Source organism: Leucoraja erinacea, chromosome 14 (genome assembly GCF_028641065.1).
Source record: "Leucoraja erinacea ecotype New England chromosome 14, Leri_hhj_1, whole genome shotgun sequence".
Taxonomy (NCBI): Eukaryota; Metazoa; Chordata; class Chondrichthyes; order Rajiformes; family Rajidae; genus Leucoraja; species Leucoraja erinaceus.
In genome coordinates this window covers 26,568,666-26,587,987 of record NC_073390.1, presented here as the reverse complement: position 1 = coordinate 26,587,987, position 19,322 = coordinate 26,568,666, and the positions used below count along the sequence as shown (strand labels likewise).

At 43.9% G+C, this 19,322-nt stretch overlaps 1 protein-coding gene across 1 annotated transcript in view; it reads right to left on the bottom strand.

Annotated features, from left to right (window-relative positions):
- LOC129703451 (ephrin type-B receptor 1) overlaps positions 1 to 19,322 on the bottom strand; it is a 405,586-nt gene that overhangs the window by 142,576 nt on the left and 243,688 nt on the right. Inside the window, exon 5 of the mRNA XM_055645911.1 lies at positions 6,710 to 7,045. Within this exon, the coding sequence (XP_055501886.1) occupies positions 6,710 to 7,045 (336 nt within the window). The remainder of the gene's footprint in view (positions 1 to 6,709; positions 7,046 to 19,322) is intronic.

The following is a 19,322-nucleotide window of genomic DNA, read 5'->3' as shown; positions in this document are numbered from 1 at the left end:
CTGCACATCTTCTACAAACTTTGGCCCTCTCACATTAAAGTTATCACCTCTAGTCTTTGACATTTTTATCCTAGAAGAAAGGTTCTGACTTCTTCTCCTATCTATGCCTCCATTAATTTTTTATAATTCTATCAGGTCTCCCTTTGACTTCGTACATTCCAGAGAAAGCAAGAAGAGCACATTGCTGGGTTGGTAAGGATCCTTGATGATAGATGCTGCTTTCATGTGGTATCACTCAATATAGATGGTGGGAAGGTTGTGTCCATGATGGATCGGACCAAATCCACCATTCTCTGCAGCCTTTTTCATTCCCATGGGTTGGAATTTGCTTTTTTTCCATTTTAGACTCACTAGGCTCCTGTAGATTATTTATCAACACATTTGCTACTTGGTTTAAAGCACTAAGCACCACCTACCAGCCTGTACCAAGTTCCCACTCTCACCAAATTCCCTTCTTTTCTATTTAACACATTTCTGCTCCAGTGGATTCTCTGTGCATGACGACAGTATCCCTGGCCTCTGCCCATGTCACACCCAGCCAGCGGCCCTCCAATCCCTTGCCAGGAAGGGAGCCTCCATCAGATGACTCATAGTCATCTGGGACTATAGGCGTACAAAGTTCACAGAACAGACAGCCTGACTGAACGGAAACTGAGGAACAATTGTGAGTCTCCGAGGTAGCTAAGGTCAACATGGACACAAAGTCACTGCTCCAAGGAGAAGCGGAAGGAATTTCCTTTGTTGTACAATCTATATTCTAAATAAAGCAACGAGTTGACAGAAAAAGCCACTATAAAAAAAGTCACTATTTAATTTTTTTTAGCAATGGGGACATTTGTCAGCTTCATTTCATTTTGCAAAGTGTGTGGAAGCACATTCTACTTCAGTACTATCCTAACTTTCTTTTAATGTGTGCATAGTGACCACCAAAGCAAGAGTTAGGCTTGAAACACATTACATGCTGTTTACTGTTGAAACCATCTTATACAACCATCAAGGATGTCTATCGCTCGATCCATTGCCTTCACTTGGGGAAATCAGACCATTAAGCGGTGCTGCTTCTACCTGCATATAGGCAGCAACTGAAGAGCGCAACCCCAGAGGTGAGGACTGCACAGAGCTGCTTTGGGGAGGCAGAGGAATAACTAGAGGACTGTTGGAGTCAGTAGACTGGGCAGTGTTCAAGGACTCAGCAATGGACCTGAATGAACACGCCACAGTTGTTACAGACTTCATAAGGAAATGTGTGTAGGACTGTGTTCCTACAAAAACCTTCTGAGTGTTTCCTAACCAGAAGCCTTGGATGAACCATGAGATCCGCATTCTTCTGAGGACCAGATCCCGGGCATTCAGGTCTGGTGACGCAGAGGTCTATAAGAAATCCAGATATGACCTTGACAAGGCATGTAAATAAAGCACATCAATGCCTCTACTTCCTGAGAAAATTACACAGATTCGGTATGCCAAAGAGGATTCTCTTGAACTTCTACAGGTGTACAGTAGAGAGCATATTGACTGGTTGCATCGTGGTCTGGTTCAACAAATTGAACGTCCAGGAGCGGAAATGACTGCAAAAAGTGATGAACACTGCCCAGCCCATCACTGGCTCTCCACGAAGGGATTTATCAGGGTCGCTACCTCAAAAAGGCAGCCAGCATTATCAGAGACCCACACCATCTTGGCCATACACTCATTTCACCCCTGCCATTGGGAAGAAGGTACAGGAGCCTGAAAACTGATCAGCTTCTTCCCTACACCCATCACGCTATTAAACACCACAACCTCAAATAAGCTCTGAACTACACCAGAATATTATTATTATTATTATTATTATTATTATTATTATTACTATTACACTACTATTGTTTTGTGAATATGTGTGTATGTGTATATAAATATATATATATATGTATACACACACACACACACGTGTGTGTGTGTGTGTGTGTGTGTGTGTGTGTGTGTGTGTGTGTGTATACACACTGAACTTTTTTTTTCTCTCGTTTATCATATTGTTTACAGTGTACTATGTTTACATATTCTGTTGTGCTGCAGCAAATAATAATTTCATTGTTCTATCTGGGACATATGGCAATAAAACACTCTTGACTCTTGAAATCCTTTTGAATACTGGCTGGGAAATGGCATATATACCCCCTTCTCCTGGGAATATTTGGATAATAGTGTCCTTCAACACTTATTGCAAGAGTAATGGAACTGCAGAGGCCTGGACACAATTCACAACTAAAGATGACATCCTGTCCCAGTCCTTGCTGTTACAATAATAACACGTATTGCAGTCAGCGGGCCAAACTCACATTGTTAGTCACTACCTAACCAAAGCTTCAGTATGAGGTTATCATTTCTATTTCTGAACATAAGATAATAGGAGCAGGAGTAAGCCGCCAGGCCCCTAAAGCTGTCCCTCCATTCAATATGATCATGGCTGATCTGTGCTGATCTCCGCTGTGCCAGTTCACCATAGCCTCAGTTCCCTTCTTTCAGCAAGTTAGAGCTGGTAGAGCTGCTAAAGCGGGTTTGACTGCTGATGGTCAACATGTGCAGCGGTCAGTGCTGCTGGCTCACAGTTTCAGTGTTTGATAGCAAACTTGGGAATGTGGAGTTTGAACGTCCCACCTGTGGGTTTCATCTGGGTGCTCTGAGTTCATCTCACATGCCAAAGACGCATTAGGAAATCGGGGACTAAAAGATAGGAGAGGTGGGAGATGAGCACATTGAGCAGGGAAAAGGACCAGGATAACTGGAGGGTAGAAAATGGTGGGAGAAATGTGTGCCCAGTGGAGTGGGGATGATGTCGGGAAATGGGAGGTGGTGTAGGGGAGTATTACTTGAAATTGGCTAATTCAATATTCATATCATTTGGGTTGTAAGGTACCCAAGCAGAATATGAGGTGCCGTTCTTCCAGTTTGCGTGTGGCCTAATTCAGCCAAATTCATCAAGTGATATCAGCACCGACCAATCCTCACCACCCATCCCGACACGGACTGATGTCAAAAGCAAGGTTTCACCATCTCCACAGGTCTGTGATGTCCAAATGATGAACACTTGATGCTAATCAACAGTGAGTGTCTACTTTCAAATGGCAAATACTTCCACCTTGTTAAGCTGAGAAAAGTGTTGACAGAAATAACTAATAACACTCCTAGTTCGACTGCCATTGGCTATCTAACACCAAGCTGCTGTGCTCAGATCTCAGAATCTAATTTCAATCGTCTCACCTCTGCATTTGACTCCCAATGCTCAATCAGTGGTGTGAACATGCACTTGCTCATTTATGGAGGGATATCATGTCAAGTGGAGCCAGAAGCAAGGAATCCTACTCATTAGGGAAACAACCTTTCTTCTCCCAGTAACAATCAGTTGGCAAAAAAATCCACAACACTACATCTCCTCACACATCTCTGCACATTCATTAGATGCTCGGCAATAAATTGGCTGGTTTTGGGGTCAGTCGAGGTTTATTAGGATTGTGCGATGTGTGGTAAATCACACTTATCGCCTAGCCTTGCAGTATGTCATTTGAAATAAATTGAACCTCTTCTGTCAAACAAAAATATGAGCTCAAAGATCATTCTACAGAACGCAATTATTAAAATAGCACTCCTAATGCTTGAAAAGTCTTCACACATCTGGGAGATGTATAATTTTGCATGGAAGTTAGAATCCTTTATATCACCTTAATGATAGTAAAGCATTTTTAGGTGTTGCCTATGACACAGAAGGAGTCCATTCAGCCCATAAGGTCAATTATAGCCCCCATCAAATCAATCTAACCAGTCCTATTCATTGAACATAGAACAGTACAGCACAGGAACATACCCTTCAGCCCACAATGTCTATGTCAAACATGATGCTGTTAATCCAATATCCCTTCATACCCTGCATATCCATATACCTATCCTCTCTAATAAGCCTGAGACATCACCTTTAATCATCCCCCCTCTAACCTTAAAGATACCCTCTAGTCTTTGGCATTTCACCCTGGGAAAATGTTTTCCACTCTTAATTCCATTTAACCCTCCACCAAATCTCTGTCACATCCTATCAACTTCACTTTGAGTTTTGTTACCACTGATTCCCACCAAGGGGCAAATTACAGTACCCTATAAACCAAAATGCATATCTATGGGATGTGGAAGGAAACTGGAGCCCACTTGGCCACAGGGAGAATGTGTGAACTTCACTCAAATTGTACCAGAGATCAAGATCTAACCTGGGTCACTCGATCTGTGAAGCAGCAGTATAATTATTGCACCCCTGTGCTTCACAAAGAGAAATATCTGACAAAATATATCAATAAGATTCCATGACGGGTGACCAATAGGTTTATTAAACACAAATGTTTTAAGGAATGATTTAAAATTGGAGAGGGGTGCAGAGGTTGCAGGAGGGAATTCCAGAACTTCCGACCAAAGAATCTGGAGTTATTGACAGGACAGCACAGTGACACAGTGATTACAGACGCTACCTCGCAGCTCCAGAGACCTGGGTTTGACCTGACCTCAACTTTTATCTGTATATCGTTTGCACCTTCTCCCTATGACTAAGTAGGATTTTCCCCATGTGCTCCAGTTTCCTACCACATCCCAAAGATGTGGGTGTCAGTAGATTTGCTATAAATTCTCCCAATGTGTAGGTGGATGGTAGAATTGTTGGGCGGGAAGTTGGGGGGAAGGTGATCTTGAAGAGAAGATGAAGATGATAAAATAAGATTACCGTAGAATTAGTGATATTGACTGATTGGTAGTCACAATGCATTTGGTGGGTTGATGGCTTATATATCACTACATCAACAAGTGTTTCTAAAATAATCAAGTTTGAGCAGGTCAAAAGTATTCACTAAATGAATTCCTCAGAGGAAGAGAGGGATAAACCCATTGGGTAATTTTAACACATGGATGACAATCTTGGAATGTTGCTGTTGGTACCATAAGTCAGTACAGGGCATCAGGTGGGGAAAAGGGGCTTGAAGTGAGGTAGGGTGTGGGAAACAGAACTCTGTTGTACATCAGTTGATGCAAAGACAGGGATGGAACCAGGAGGAAATTACAAATGATGACAGTGTCCTCAAATATTTTATAAATAAAAGAGATAGATTCATGATAAGCAAGATGGTTAAAACATCAGCAGGGGTTGGAAATTGAGATTGAAGTACAGAGCAGCCTGTTCCCAATTGCGATGTCTACATGCTTTGAAAGATAACTTCTGTTTGCTGGTGTTTCAGAGATTAAAGCTCATCCCTACTCTGTTCATAGACTGAATCTGAATGGCAAAAAGGATTTAGGGACAATTGTAAAATTTAGCTAGAGGACAGGATTATTTAAAAAAAAAAAGATTTTGAGTAAATTATTTCAAAAAAACTTACATCAGCTAAATTTGCTGGATTGCCAGAGATTGAGGGGAGACCTGATAGAAGTATATACAATTATGAGAGCCATAGATAGATGGACATTCAGAGGCGTATTGGGTAGACAGTCAGAACCTTTTCCCCGGGATGTAAATATTAAAAACGAGAAGGCATAGCTTTAGGAGAAAGTTTAAAGAAGATGTGCAGGGCAAGCTTTTTCACACTGAGAGTGGTGAGTGCCTGGAACTCACTGACAGGGATGGTGGTGGAAGTAGATATGGTAGTAGCATTTAAGAGGCTTTTGGATAGGCACATAAGAGTTGGTCTTGGCATCACACTCAGCACATATATTGTGAGCCGAGGGGCCAGTTCCTCGGCTATACTATTCTATGTTCTATGACAGCTATGCTTTATCTTTACTTCTGCCAACAAGATAAAACTTTTGGTGGTTACAGAAGTAACACGATAGAGGAATAGTTTATACTACGGTGTTGAGCAGAATAATAGCAAGAGCAATTTTGGAATATTTATAGGAATACTTTGTTGTCACATGTGACTAGGCACAGTGAAAGTATTTGCTTGCTTGTATTGTGTTAAACAAAGTGTTAGGCAAGGTGTTTAGAGACTCATTGAGTTGAGTGTTGAGTTGTGCAACACACTGTACTGGTACGCATGTCCTTGAAAAAGGGGGAAAAAGGATTGATAAAAATTGAGGAATAATTAAAAGGTATCAACAGTGAAGATTTGGCATGAATTATCAGGTTAGGTTCCTGGATCATAATCCAAAGGCTGAGGATTTTCAATAGAAATAAGTGAATTTGAAATAAAAATAAACTGCTCTCAGCAGCAGTAACCATGAAACCACTGGATTGTTGTAAAAACGTATCTGTTCACCAATGGCCCTCAAGAAAGTAGCCAACTTAATCACGGGCCACTCACAACCTGGGCATTCCCTCTTCTCCCCATTCCCATCAGACAAAAGATACAAACGTTTCAAAGCATGTATCCACAGATTCAATAACAGGTTATTTCCCCACTCTTGAACGGACCTCTCATATGATAAGGACGAATTCCAAATCTTCCAACCTACCTCATTGCAGCCCTTGCACATATTTATTCTGTACTTTTTATGCAGCTGTTACAATATATTCTGCACTCTGTTTATTTTCTTTTTTGCACTACCTCACTTACTCCCTTATGGTATAATTTGCCTGGACAGCTAGCTACAACACAAACCTTTTCATGATATCTCCTGTACATGGCAATAATAAATCAATACAAACTGTGAACAAACCAAAAGTTATCATGGAGTTAAGGGCAGGGTCTTTCCGCTCACTTACCCGCCTGATTGGTGGTCACATTGACCGACACATGCTGTGGTGAAAATGTACTCTTGCCCGAGACTCCGTTGACGGCCTGAATCTCAAAGGTGTAGGGCGTGTGGGCCCACAGACTGCTGATGAACACTCTGGTTTCGGTCAGGCCGTACTGCCGTGGCACAAACTCCACATTCTCGTCACAGCGGGTGCACAACTTGCGGTTGTTGTGGCACTTCTTGCAGACAATGTTGTACATGACGTCGTCACGCCCGCCAACATCACGTGGCGGGTGCCACTCAAGGATAATGGACGTCTCGTTCACGCTGGAGATCACATTCCGTGGGCCGGATGGAACACCTGCAAACAGAAGATAAAATATCGTGAGGAGCTTGCCCAAAAGAGAAAGGGAACTGGAAGCAGGCAGCACATGGCACAGGCATGGATTACATTTGTAAAATAAATCACAACAAATGAGGTGGTCATTTGGCACATGATGCCGGAGTTGGTGTGATTAATCTAATTCGAACCCTTTGTAACCTAGCAAATTCCTCCTTTTATTTTTAAAAGGCCTGCCCAGCACCTTTTCAAGTTGTTTATAAAATGAGCCTCCATCACTTCGTCAGCAATAGCATCCCAGGTCCTCAGATTCACAGAGAGCAAATATTGATTCTCATTTCTACTGTATGTTTGTTGGATCTTGAATGATTACCTGGCATTCATGGCACTCAATGATGGGAGTAGGCTTTTTTTCTTAAACTTATCTGTGAAAACACACTCATCATTTTATAAGTATCTGTTAAATCAGCAACACATTTCTATTTCACCAAGAACAATCCAGTCTATGACTTTGCTCATCGTGAAAGAGCCCCAATCCTGCTAGTGCCAGATGAATTATAGCCTTTATAGCCTTTCCAAGGCCTTGGCAACATTCCTGAAAGTGTTGTGCCCACAGGATGGCAGCTTAGTTCTAACCAGGAATCTCCAAATATGTACCTTTATCTCAGTGATTTTATAGTCTATGTCATATAATAAATGTACATTAGTAACCATTATAACATTGTCATCGTCAAGGATTTGTGTCTGGTTGTGCAGTGTTCATGACCCTCCAGAGCTTCTGCCCTATCCCTGCATCAGAAGGGAATTGGAAGCCAATAATAGGAAGCCAGCTATTTTATCTCCATTCTATTCAGTCATTGCTTGTTCTTTTCATTTGATGTGGGTCACTGGCAGTTAAAATTTCCTATTTCTTTGAATAGACCTTGAAAATATAGCTTACGTGGCCATCTTTGACTGTTACAATCTATTTGGTGCAGGTTCTAACAGTGTTGGAACACAGAACATAGAACAGTATAGCACAAGAGCTTGTCCTTTGGCCCTCAATATTTGTGCCAAACATGGTCATCCAGCATGGACACAGGCCGTTTGGCATAACTTGCCGATACCGACAAAGATGCCGCATATGCACATCCCACCTGCCCGCATTCGGCCTATTTCCCTCCAAGCCTTTCCTATCTATGTACCTGTTCGAATGTCCTTTAAATGTTGTTATGGTACCTGCCTCAACTATCTCCTCTGGTAGTTTATTCCATATACCATATAAAAGCTGTATGTCAGGTTCCGATTAAATCTTTCCCCTGTCACCTTAAACCTATGACATCTAGTTCTTGATTCCCCTACTCTGGGTAAAAGATTCTGTGCATCTACCCTATCTTTTCTCTTCATGATCTTATACACCTTTATAAGATCACCCCTCATCCTCCTGCACTTCAAGGAATAAGTCCTAGCTTGCCCAACCTCTCTCTGTAGCTCAGGTCCTTAATTAATCCTTAACTTCTGACTGATGAAGGCTAATGTGCCGAAAACCTTCCTGACTACTATATCTACCTGCGAACTATGTTCCTGTGATCCTAGATCCATCTACTCTACAACACTCCCCAGGGCCCTGCCATTCACTGTGAAGGCCCTGCCCTGGTTTGACTTCGCAAAATGCAACACCTCACACCTATCTGCATTAAGCCCCATTAACCATTCGTCAGCCCACCTGTCCAACTGATTAAAGATCCTGCCATAATTTGTATAGCCACCTTCGCTATCTATAATGCCACCCATTTTAGTGTCATCTGCAAACTTACTAATAACAAGATCATCTCTTAGCTACCTGCACAAAATCCATATCCTTCCATTCCCTGAATATCCACATGCCTATCCAAAAGTCTCTTAAATGCCACTATTGTGTCTCTAATATTCAATTTCCATTTGAACCAAGTATCAGACGGTCTGGAGATGAAAAGTCTTCATGATTCTCACTTAGCACCAGTCACAAAAAAATCCACAACACAGCACTCCATTCATTTTACTGATGATTATGAAGGAGTGGTATTGTGACAATTGACTTTGCTAGATCTGTTCTGCATTGTCAGAACAAAACTCTCTGTACAACTGTAATTTACAGTGTTCCGACTGTATTGCAACAGATTGAACTGGAATTACGTTAATTCTGTAGCAAAGGCTCTCAGCACTGTAGTTGGTACAAGTATTGGTTTATTATTTCAGTCATGTGTATTAAGTTACACTAAAAAAACATTGTTTTTGTGTGCTATCTCGGCAGAGCTTGCCACATATAAGTACACTGGGTAGCGCAGAGATAGAAAATAAAGAGTACAGAATATAGCGTAACAGCTGCAGAGAAAGTGAATGTAAAAAAGTGCAAGTTCTGCAACGAGGTAGGTTGGAGAATCCAGAACTTCATCCAAGAATATGAGAGGATTGTTCAAGAATCTGATAACAGCAGGGAATGAGCTGTTCTTTAATCTGGTGGTATTTGCCTTCAATTTTCTGGTGTTTTCTGCCTGATGGGAGAGGGGAGAAGGAGTGACCAGGGTGAGTGGCTCTTGATTATGTTGGCTGCTTTCCTGAAGCAGCCTGAAGTGTGGATGGAGTTGATGGCAGTGAGGTTAATTTGTGTGATGGAGTTTGCTGCCCCAACAATTCTCTGCAATCTCTTACAGTTGATATATGGCCGTGATCTGATTGCAGAGAGATACAGGAATATTCAGACGAAAGGTAGCCATGCAGTGAGAAAATAGCAAGAGATGGTATGACAGGTGGAGGGACAATAGAGAGAGGAAAACAGCCAGGGAGAAAGTGAACAATAGGTGGGGAAGAGACAGTTGGAGATCTGGTTAGATTATAAAACGTAAATAAACAGATTAAAATGTAGAGTTTGGCAATCTGTGTCAGGCAGAGATCAACAGCTTGATAATAAGATGGAGAGATAGAATATTGGATGCAAATGTCAAGTGAAACAGGTTGACAGGGGGACTGAGAGAATGAAAAATCAATAGATATGCAATGCGTATAAACAAATATGCAGACGGATGAAAAATTCAATAGATGGACAAGCAGTTTAATAGATGGATAGAATTTCAGAGAATTGGATAGACGGAAACAGAGAAGAATAGACACGTGGGAGGTAGATAATAGACAAGCAGACAACTGATGGTTGGGGTGGGCAGACAAACAAAATGATGCAATGGGAACCTAGGTTACTGCACCGATCAGCAATCCTGTCTTCACTACTTCATTAAGTATTTAGTGAGAGTTTTTAAGCAGGTTGAAACATCCATTAGAACACCAGAAAGACACATCCAGGCATAAGCCCTCAGGGTCCACTGATGCACCATGTGTAATTTCACACATCAATGGAGTGAGATGACATCATAGACCACAAGAGTAAAGCTTGAGTGATTTATCAACACTGCCCTAACCCAGAAACGTCTCTTGCAGTGTAAGATGCTGTGGAGCAGTGCCATGTTGTGGCAATCTGTCACGGTGGGCAGATGGCACCTCACATCCAATCATGTGACTCTACAGGAAGCAACACACGAGCAATGGCGTTGGGGAGGGCAAAACACCACAACTCAGAGTAACGGAATTGAATGGCAGAAATTAATTTTGCGTAAATCTGGATAAATGGATGAGGGCGCATGGAATGGGAGGGTATCAATATGTGGGATGAGGCTCCAGTGACACACATATCCACATGGACCAGTTTGGTTGCACTTACCCCCATCATCACCAAGTGCTTCGAGAGGCTGGTCCTGGCACACCTCAAAGGCTGCCTACCCCCCACATTGGATCCCTATCAGTTTGCCTACCGCAAGAACAGGAGTACGGAGGATGCCATCTCAACGGCACTTCACTCCGCCCTCTCCCACCTCGACAACAGAGAAACTTACGTAAGAATGCTGTTCATCGATTACAGCTCAGCATTCAACACCATTATACCCTCTAAACTGATCACCAAACTCGGTGACCTGGGCATCGACCCCTCCCTCTGCAACTGGATACTGGACTTTCTAACCAACAGACCCCAGTCTGCTAGGTTAGACAAGCACACCTCTTCAACCCTCACCCTGAACACCGTTGTTCCACAGGGCTGTGTGCTGAGCCCCGTCCTCTACTCCCTCTTCACCTACGACTGCACACCTGTACATGGTACTAACACCATCATTAAGTATGCAGATGATACAACGGTGATTGGCCTCATCAGCAACAACGATGAGTCGGCCTATAGGGAGGAGGTCCAGCTCCTAGCAGCATGGTGCGCTGACAACAACCTGGCCCTTAACTCCAAGAAGACCAAGGAGCTCATTGTAGACTTCAGGAAGTCTAGGGGCGGCACGCACACCCCCATCCACATCAACGGGACAGAGGTGGAACGTGTCTCCAACTTCAGGTTCCTGGGGGTCAACATTTCCGATGATCTCTCTTGGACCCACAATACCTCAACTCTGGACAAGAAGGCTCACCAGCGTCTCTTCTTCCTGAGGAGACTGAAGAAGGTCCATCTGTCTCCTCAGATTCTGGTGAACTTCTACTGCTGCACCATCGAGAGCATCCTTACCAACTGTATCACAGTATGGTATGGCAACTGCTCTGACTCCGACCGGAAAACACTGCAGAGGGTGGTGAAAATTGCCCAACGCATCACCGGTTCCTCGCTCCCCTCCATTGAGTCTGTCCAAAGCAAGCGTTGTCAGCGAAGGGCGCTCAGCATCACCAAGGACTGCTCTCACCCCAACCATGGACTGTTTACCCTCCTACCATCCGGGAGGCGCTACAGGTCCCTCCGTTGCCGGACCAGCGGGTCCAGAAACAGCTTCTTCCCTGCGGCTGTCACACTACTCAACACTGTACCTCGGTGACTGCCAATCACCCCCCCCCCCCCCCCCCCCCCCCCCCCCCCACAGGAAAAACACTATGACTGTATGCCTGTAAATAGAATTATTTATTGAAATCATATTCTATGTCGCTCTTCCAGGGAGATGCTAACTGCATTTCATTGTCTCTGTACTGTACACTGACAATGACAATTAAAGTTGAATCTGAATCTGAATCTGAATCTGTTGAATCTGAATCTGATCAAGCAACTGCGCTGGCAATTCTATGCAATGGATACTGCAGCTATTCTGGAGATAGATCGATTCTGGATATGTTCAATGATTTCACATAGCTGCATTTATGGCAATCTCCTCTTAAATGATACTCAAGATAAGCTGCAGAGAATACTTAGTCCTCACAATGGACAGAATCAAAACCTTTGCTAGCCAAATGGCATAAGAATTGTTTTGTAACAACCAGGATGGAAGCAGAAATACAGGCCAAAAAATTAGGTTTCCTGAAATATGGAAGATGTTCAATCTGAAGAAGGGTCTCGGCCCGAAACATCACCCATTCCTTCTCTCCAGAGATGCTGCCTGTCCTGCTGAGTTACTCCAGCATTTTGCATCTACCTTTGATTTAAATCAGCATCTGCAGTTCTTTCCTACACAGATGTTCAGGTCCCTTGGAAGCAGATTGATTCTGAAAGAATGTTTTTTCTCTGTGTGACTCACAGACCAGAGGTAACACTCAGTAACTGGCTCTAGATCTCAGCAGCATGCCCCTAACAACCTCAATAAAATCCCAATCTGTCACTGCTGCACCTTGGGGATCTGGAGGTATAAAAGTCTACTTAATCGTGCAAAACTTTGAAATAAATACAAAGCCTGATAATCACGAGAACAGCAGCAGTTACTCCCAATCCTGAAGTAATCTACCTTGAAAACCTTGATAACACAAGCATTTTGAGTGAAAGTACATTTCGAACTTCGGATACATCAGCCTGCATAGGTGGTGAAAGATTGCTTACATTTCAACTGTTGACTGATTGGCACCTAATCAAAGAAGGTGCTGAGAGTTTTGGGTTGAAAACAATTCGAAGGAGCTCTTTGCATCCAATATTATACCTCACAAAATGATATTGTCTACAACACGACAGCTTCAAATTGGGGGGGGAGAGAGAAAGAGGGGGGGGGAGGGGGCGAGGGATAGGGGAGAGGGAGAGGGAGAGGGAGAGGGAGAGGGAGAGGGAGAGGGAGAGGGAGAGGGAGGGAGAGGGAGAGAGAGAGAGAGACTACTCACACTGAATCAGGCCAAAATTCAAAGATTATGGTCTAGAGTGGCATTGGTTTAAGAAATCAACCACAACACAAATAAATCTTATTGGTGCTTCCCATATAGCTAGAGATGTTCTCCTGCACCTGTGCCTGTCACTGCCCCACACAATCCCAGTTGCATGAAATCCACCAACAACTTCCTGCTGTATGTCCAAACTTCAGACTCTAAATGCGAACACCCTCTGAGTCAACATTGCTGACTCTAACATGATCCATTGCATTCTCAGAGTACCTCTAACTGCATTGGGCCAAACTCCACTCTCAAGGTGCTGTGAGTGGCCTTATGAACAACAGACTGTTGCACCTGACAGCAGCAAGCTTCCAACCAACAGCTTCCTTCAAACCACAATTGCAGTTACAATTCCAGAAAAGGAATTATTTTCATATTCCTGAGACAGGAACTCAGAATATGGTTTTATTTTTGGAAATTCATTGTATCTATACCTCTGTGTATGTGACAATAAACTCGGTTTGGCTTGACAAATCGTGTGTAATAAAATAATACGGGTAAATAAAATTGGAGAAGGAAGCTGGAGCCTCGTGGGAGAAATGTGTTACAAGTTGTGGAGCAATGGCACCAGGACTGGGGGAAGACAGGGCTGTTCCACTGGGATGGGCATCAACTGAACTCTGTTGGGACTAGGGGCTTCGTACATGGTACATCTTTCTAGGGTTAGAGACTGGGCCTTAAACTAATTACAGTGAGGAAGGTGCAACATGGGAAATTTAATAAATCAAATAAAAATGGCACTGAGTGGGGAAGTAGTGAAGGGAAATCAAAGCAGGTCATGAAGGAGTGGAGCACGTAAGCAAAGGTATGCATCACAAATTGGAATCGGAATAAGTAACAACTTAAAAGGTCAAAGCTTAAAGACCTGAATGCATGTACCATTTGTAACAAGATAAATGAGTTGACAGCATTGATCGAAATAAATGAGTTTGATTTAATAGCAATTACAGAATGGTGGTTGCAGGCTGACCAGGACTGGGAGCTCAATATTCTAGGTTGTTCAATGCTCGTGAAAGTAGGCAAAATGGGGATTGGAAGTGGAGTAGCTATGTTAATGGAAAGCAGTATAATTGTGGTGCTGAGCTAGTGGTGAAATAGAAGCAGTGGATCATGACGTGGAATTGTATCTCCCAACATTGACACCTAACACAGGTGCATGGCATCATCATCTCCTGCATTTTTCCCCTCATGTCCCACACCATCTGACTTGGAAATACAGCGCTGATCCTCCATCATATCCAGGTGCATCGACCTTCCCAACAGCAACTGTGAGAGAACTAGCACCAGAAGGATTGTTCTGATTCAAGAAGGCAACACGCTGATGTTTTCTCTGGGGCAATAAGAGGCGGGAAATAAATGCTACCATTCCTGAGACAAGAATCAATCGAGAAAATAAAAGCTCATGTTCCTCAGACAATTCAGCAACCCAATTCAACACAACTGGGTCTCTAATCTCCATGAGCCTCTGGTCCCAGATGGGAGATCGGGTTTCCCCAGACTACCGGCTGCGGACCCTCTCCCTGGACACCAGGCTGGCTGGTGGCGAGGCTCAGATGCCACGGATGGAGGTGATGGACCGGGTGGGCAGACACCGCAGCCCCGGGCCCGGAGAAACGGGCGCTCCTTTTTTTCCCCAAATCATCCCGCGGGTTGGATTGGACCCTTCGCGAGTAGTTTAACACCCCCGATATAAAACAAAGATTTTTATTACTCTGGAAAAAAGGGGGGGTTGCGACCGCACCCATCACCTCCAGTTTAAATTCCATTTGGAATATTTTGGAGGACCAAGAAACCAAGAACCTTTGGACGACCATGATTCAGATGTTGCTGTTGAGTCGAGGTTGTCCTGGTTGTGAGATTAGCATTCAACCCAGACCCGCCAAGGCACTGGAACCAGTATGGTCTGCCTTGACTTGACGCCCTTCCTGTTAGCAACACATTTTACAAAGGATCTGATTTTAACGGTTACTTAACATTAAGTCACCTGGTCTCACCCTATCAGAGATAACACTTTCTTTGTCCTACCCATCCCTCTCTACCCTCTGCTACCTAAAATTATTCTTTTTTCGCTTGTTCACAGTTCTGTTTAAAGAGTCCCGGACTTGAAACATGAACTATTTCTTTTTCCACAGATATGACCTCACCAACTACGTATTTATAACATCTAGTCTTTGTTATTACTGGTGACAGAAGGCCAAGGGTATCAATTCTGGGCAGGGGGACTGTGCCAGAGAAATCTCATACCCCTTCTGCTGCATCTTACTTGTAAAGGTGGAATATAAAGGTTACTAAGTTTACACTGCACAATTTCCAAACTGCTAAGAACAATTCAAATAATCAACCGGAATAAGAACATAAGCAGCTGGTCTCAGCAACAATAGCCATAACACAAACCGTAGAAACACTTTGTTTTTTGCTTAAGAGTTCAGCATCTGTGGTCTCCTGAGTCTTGACAGCAATAAATCTATTGTTATAAATACCAATCTGGCTCACAAATGTCCAGAGGGAAGAAAATTGACCATCCTTCCCCAGTCTGTACACTTCCTAGAACTTATTTATTGCTCATAAAAATCACTGAAAGTGGATTGTAAGGGTTAACACTGACAGCGAAGAATCTTGTTGTACGGACAAGATGACAAGCAGGGGAGGAAGGAAAGCTGCAGGAGCTTCCATCTACCCAGACATGGTTGTGAAGGGCAGGATAGTAATTATGGGAGATGGTACTTTCACCACTGTGACAGATGACCACCTTTGTCTCCCCCACTGCCTGACTTTCTCTAACAGGTAGCAGGTAGTGTGAGTCCCACAGTATAAGGGAGATAGCTGTGCACTTCTTGTGAGCAGGCCATCAGTGACATTCATTGACCGTGACCTTCCCCTCAACATCAATGGCCAGGCCAATTCCACCACCGGTCTTTGCTGTAGTTTCACAATGTGTCATTTAAAGCCAGTATCCCCTGACAGGTTTGTCATCACAGCTTCACTCCACTTTGTCAGGGTGGCTCGCACTGCCTGTGAAGAAGGGTCTTGACCTGAAACGTCACCCATTCCTTCTCTCCAGAGATGCTGTTTGTCCTGCTGTGTTACTCCAGCATTTCGTGTCTATCTTCGGTTTAAACCAGCATCTGCAGTTCCTTCCTACACGGTTAATCAGTTTGGTTGTGCCTGCCTGTTGATTTGATTGAGTTGGCTTCCCTCACTGCCTGCATTCTGGCTGATTTGAATGGTTGAATGTCATGACATTTGATCCCAGGCGAGACAGGCTAATTTCCCTGCTGAAACTGCCCTTTCCACAAGAGGATAATCCAACTCTTCTTTACATCAGATTCCTCCTTCCTTACTTATCAAATTCTCGTATTTGCAGCCTCTTTTTCCTCCACTTCCACCCTCTGTCTCTATTACTACTCTCCCCTACACCCCATCTGGCCCCAATTGCAACAACCACCTATCAGTCACTGCATAATACCTCTTTGCACTGGCTATCATCCCTCTTCACTCTCAGTCGATGCAGGGTCTCGACCCAAAGCATTACCGTCCATCTGTCTTCATAAAAGCTGCCTGCTCCACTGAGTTCCTCCAGCTGTTTAAAACTAAATCTAAACTCTTCTGCTCGGTACAAAATGGCCTCTGCCTGTTACCTCAGGGCAACATGGCAGCTAAGCAGGCTGTAGATAGACTGTTTGGGAATAGCTGTAATGTTCCCTTCACAAAGTTGGTTTTTACCCACTTTACTAGTTTCTGGGATTCATTTAGATTTGGCTTTATGTGGGGATTTTGTTTTATTGATATAAGTAAAATTGTTTCAAGAAAGAGCACTTTAATTCCCATTTCCATGTCAGCCAGTCTGTCCTCGGCCTCCTCCACTGCCAGAGTGAGGACAAATGCAACTGGAAGAACAGCACATCCTATACCACTTAATTAGTCTACAACCCAACAAGATGAACATTGAATTCTATTCAATTTCAGGTAAACACTCCTCATCTACCCAATTTAACTACAACCCATCACCCGTACAAAACTTTCTTTCCAATCCCGCCACCCATCACCCAGTTCCTCCCCCCTCCTCCACCGTCTCTCATAAACCACCCTTCCCTATTCCGGGTCCACCAGTTTTCTTCATCCTCCATTCCTATCCCTATCCCACCTTCCAATGCTACATTTCATTCTTCACCTTCCTTTATTATCAGATTCCACCACATGCACCCCTTTTATCTCCATTTATCACCTTCAGTCTTGATTACTATCACCCCCCCCTCTCTCCTCCACCTGACTCATCTGGCAACTATACCTTCTTTCCCTGATCCACCTGTCACTAGCCAGCTCTTGCTGCTCCTTTTCCCCTCAACTCTTTATTTCAGCTGTCTCCCATCTACTCCATCAGTCATCTGCCATTTCCGGCCACAGATGCTGTCTAAAGGTCTTATTTGCTGGGGGGGACTCGCCTCATGAGCAATGTACAAGTAATCCAATGAGAGGATGTTAACCACAAATGTAACCCCAATAATATAGGGCATTGTACCTTTCAAGGCATTGTGCTCTTGGTTCTTGGTCCTCCAAAATAATCCAAATGGAATTTAAACTGGAGGTGGCGGTGGGTGGACTTAAGCAATAAAGCGTTCTTGGAGAAGAAGAGCTACCTTAAATTTAGTTGCATCTGGTTGAGTAACTATGGTAGGGTGAAGATTATTCCATGCTTTAATTGTGTGGGGGAAGAATGAATTGCTGTACACATCTGTCTTGGTAGCTGGTATCTCAAATTGTATCGAATGCCCTCGTCTGCTAATAGGTTTGGGTGTGGTGTAGGTTTAGTAATCTATGTCGAGCTGACCATTTAACATTTGTAAAAACAGGTCAAACGGTAAGCTTTACATCTGTCTTGGAGGAGGTTCCACCCCAGTGAATTCAGAAGTTTGGTAACACTCGCTTCTCTCTCATAGGTATTAGTAACAAATCGAGCTGCCTGTCTTTGGACACGTTCGACGAAATAAATGTTTTTATTTGTGTATGAGTCCCATGCTGCAACTGCGTAGTCCAGTAAATCAAACATCAGGCAGGGTGCCACCTACATGATGTGGCACAGTGCTGTTACCAACCTCCCAATTCTGATACAACGTCAGGTTAGCAATTTGACATGCCTTGCTGCAGTGTCTGAGCCAGTCTCATTTGCAGTTAGTACTTTCTTTGAGAGGCACCAGCTAAAAACAAAGGTGGTGAGAGTACTCGCTAATTGTAAGCTTGCAAGGGGACAGAGAAGGGTATTATACTCAACTGCACCAAAATATTGCTCTCACGTTATTTCTCGAGGGATTAACACCATTTAATGTAAGCTTGCAGTGGGGGTGGGGAATACTAAATGAATGCTGCTTTTTAATCCAGATAGACTGTGTGAAATAGGAACATGGTTGCAAATAATTTCATTGGACCGGGGAGAATATGCTCCACCTCAACCGAGAAAAATGTTGAGATATGTTTTTGTTCAAATGCAGCTGGTTTGGGAGCTGGAGTCAGGATATGAGAGAGAGACAGTGGCAAAGAGCCAGAGATCTTTCATGAAGAATGAGGGAGCAGAAGGGGAAGTTAGAGACACTTGTGAAATTCATTCAGTTGGAGGCTGGTTTGCTGAATCCCTTTCCCTCCCTGATTTAGTCTTTCAGGGCTCGAAATTAATGGTTGCCCAGGTGCCAATGACCGCCCAAAGTGCCGCCTAAACACCGCTGCGTGCCACTCTGCCAAAGGCGCTTTCAAAACAAACCCTCCCGCACACCGAGGCCAGGAGGAGGGAGGGAGGGGGAGGCCTTCTTCCGCCATCTGAAGCAGCTGCACCAAAGATCATACAGCTATAGGATCTTTGAGCTGCACTGCTCGGTCCCGCACCTTGCTGTTGGCTGGCGGAGGAGGGGAGGCGGTGGCGAGGAGATTCTAACTGCCTCCCCCTTTGGCGTCGGCACTTGGCGGTGGACAGGGAGGGGCAAGGCAGCGGCCGATGTTGTCCGAGGAGCTTTGACCTTCCTTCCTCCCACCTCCCCTTTCTCTCTCTCTCTCTCCTCTCTCTCTCTCTCTCTCTCTCTCTTGCCAGCCCCCTCCACCCCCCCTTATCCTGAGACCCCTCCTCTCCATCCCGCAC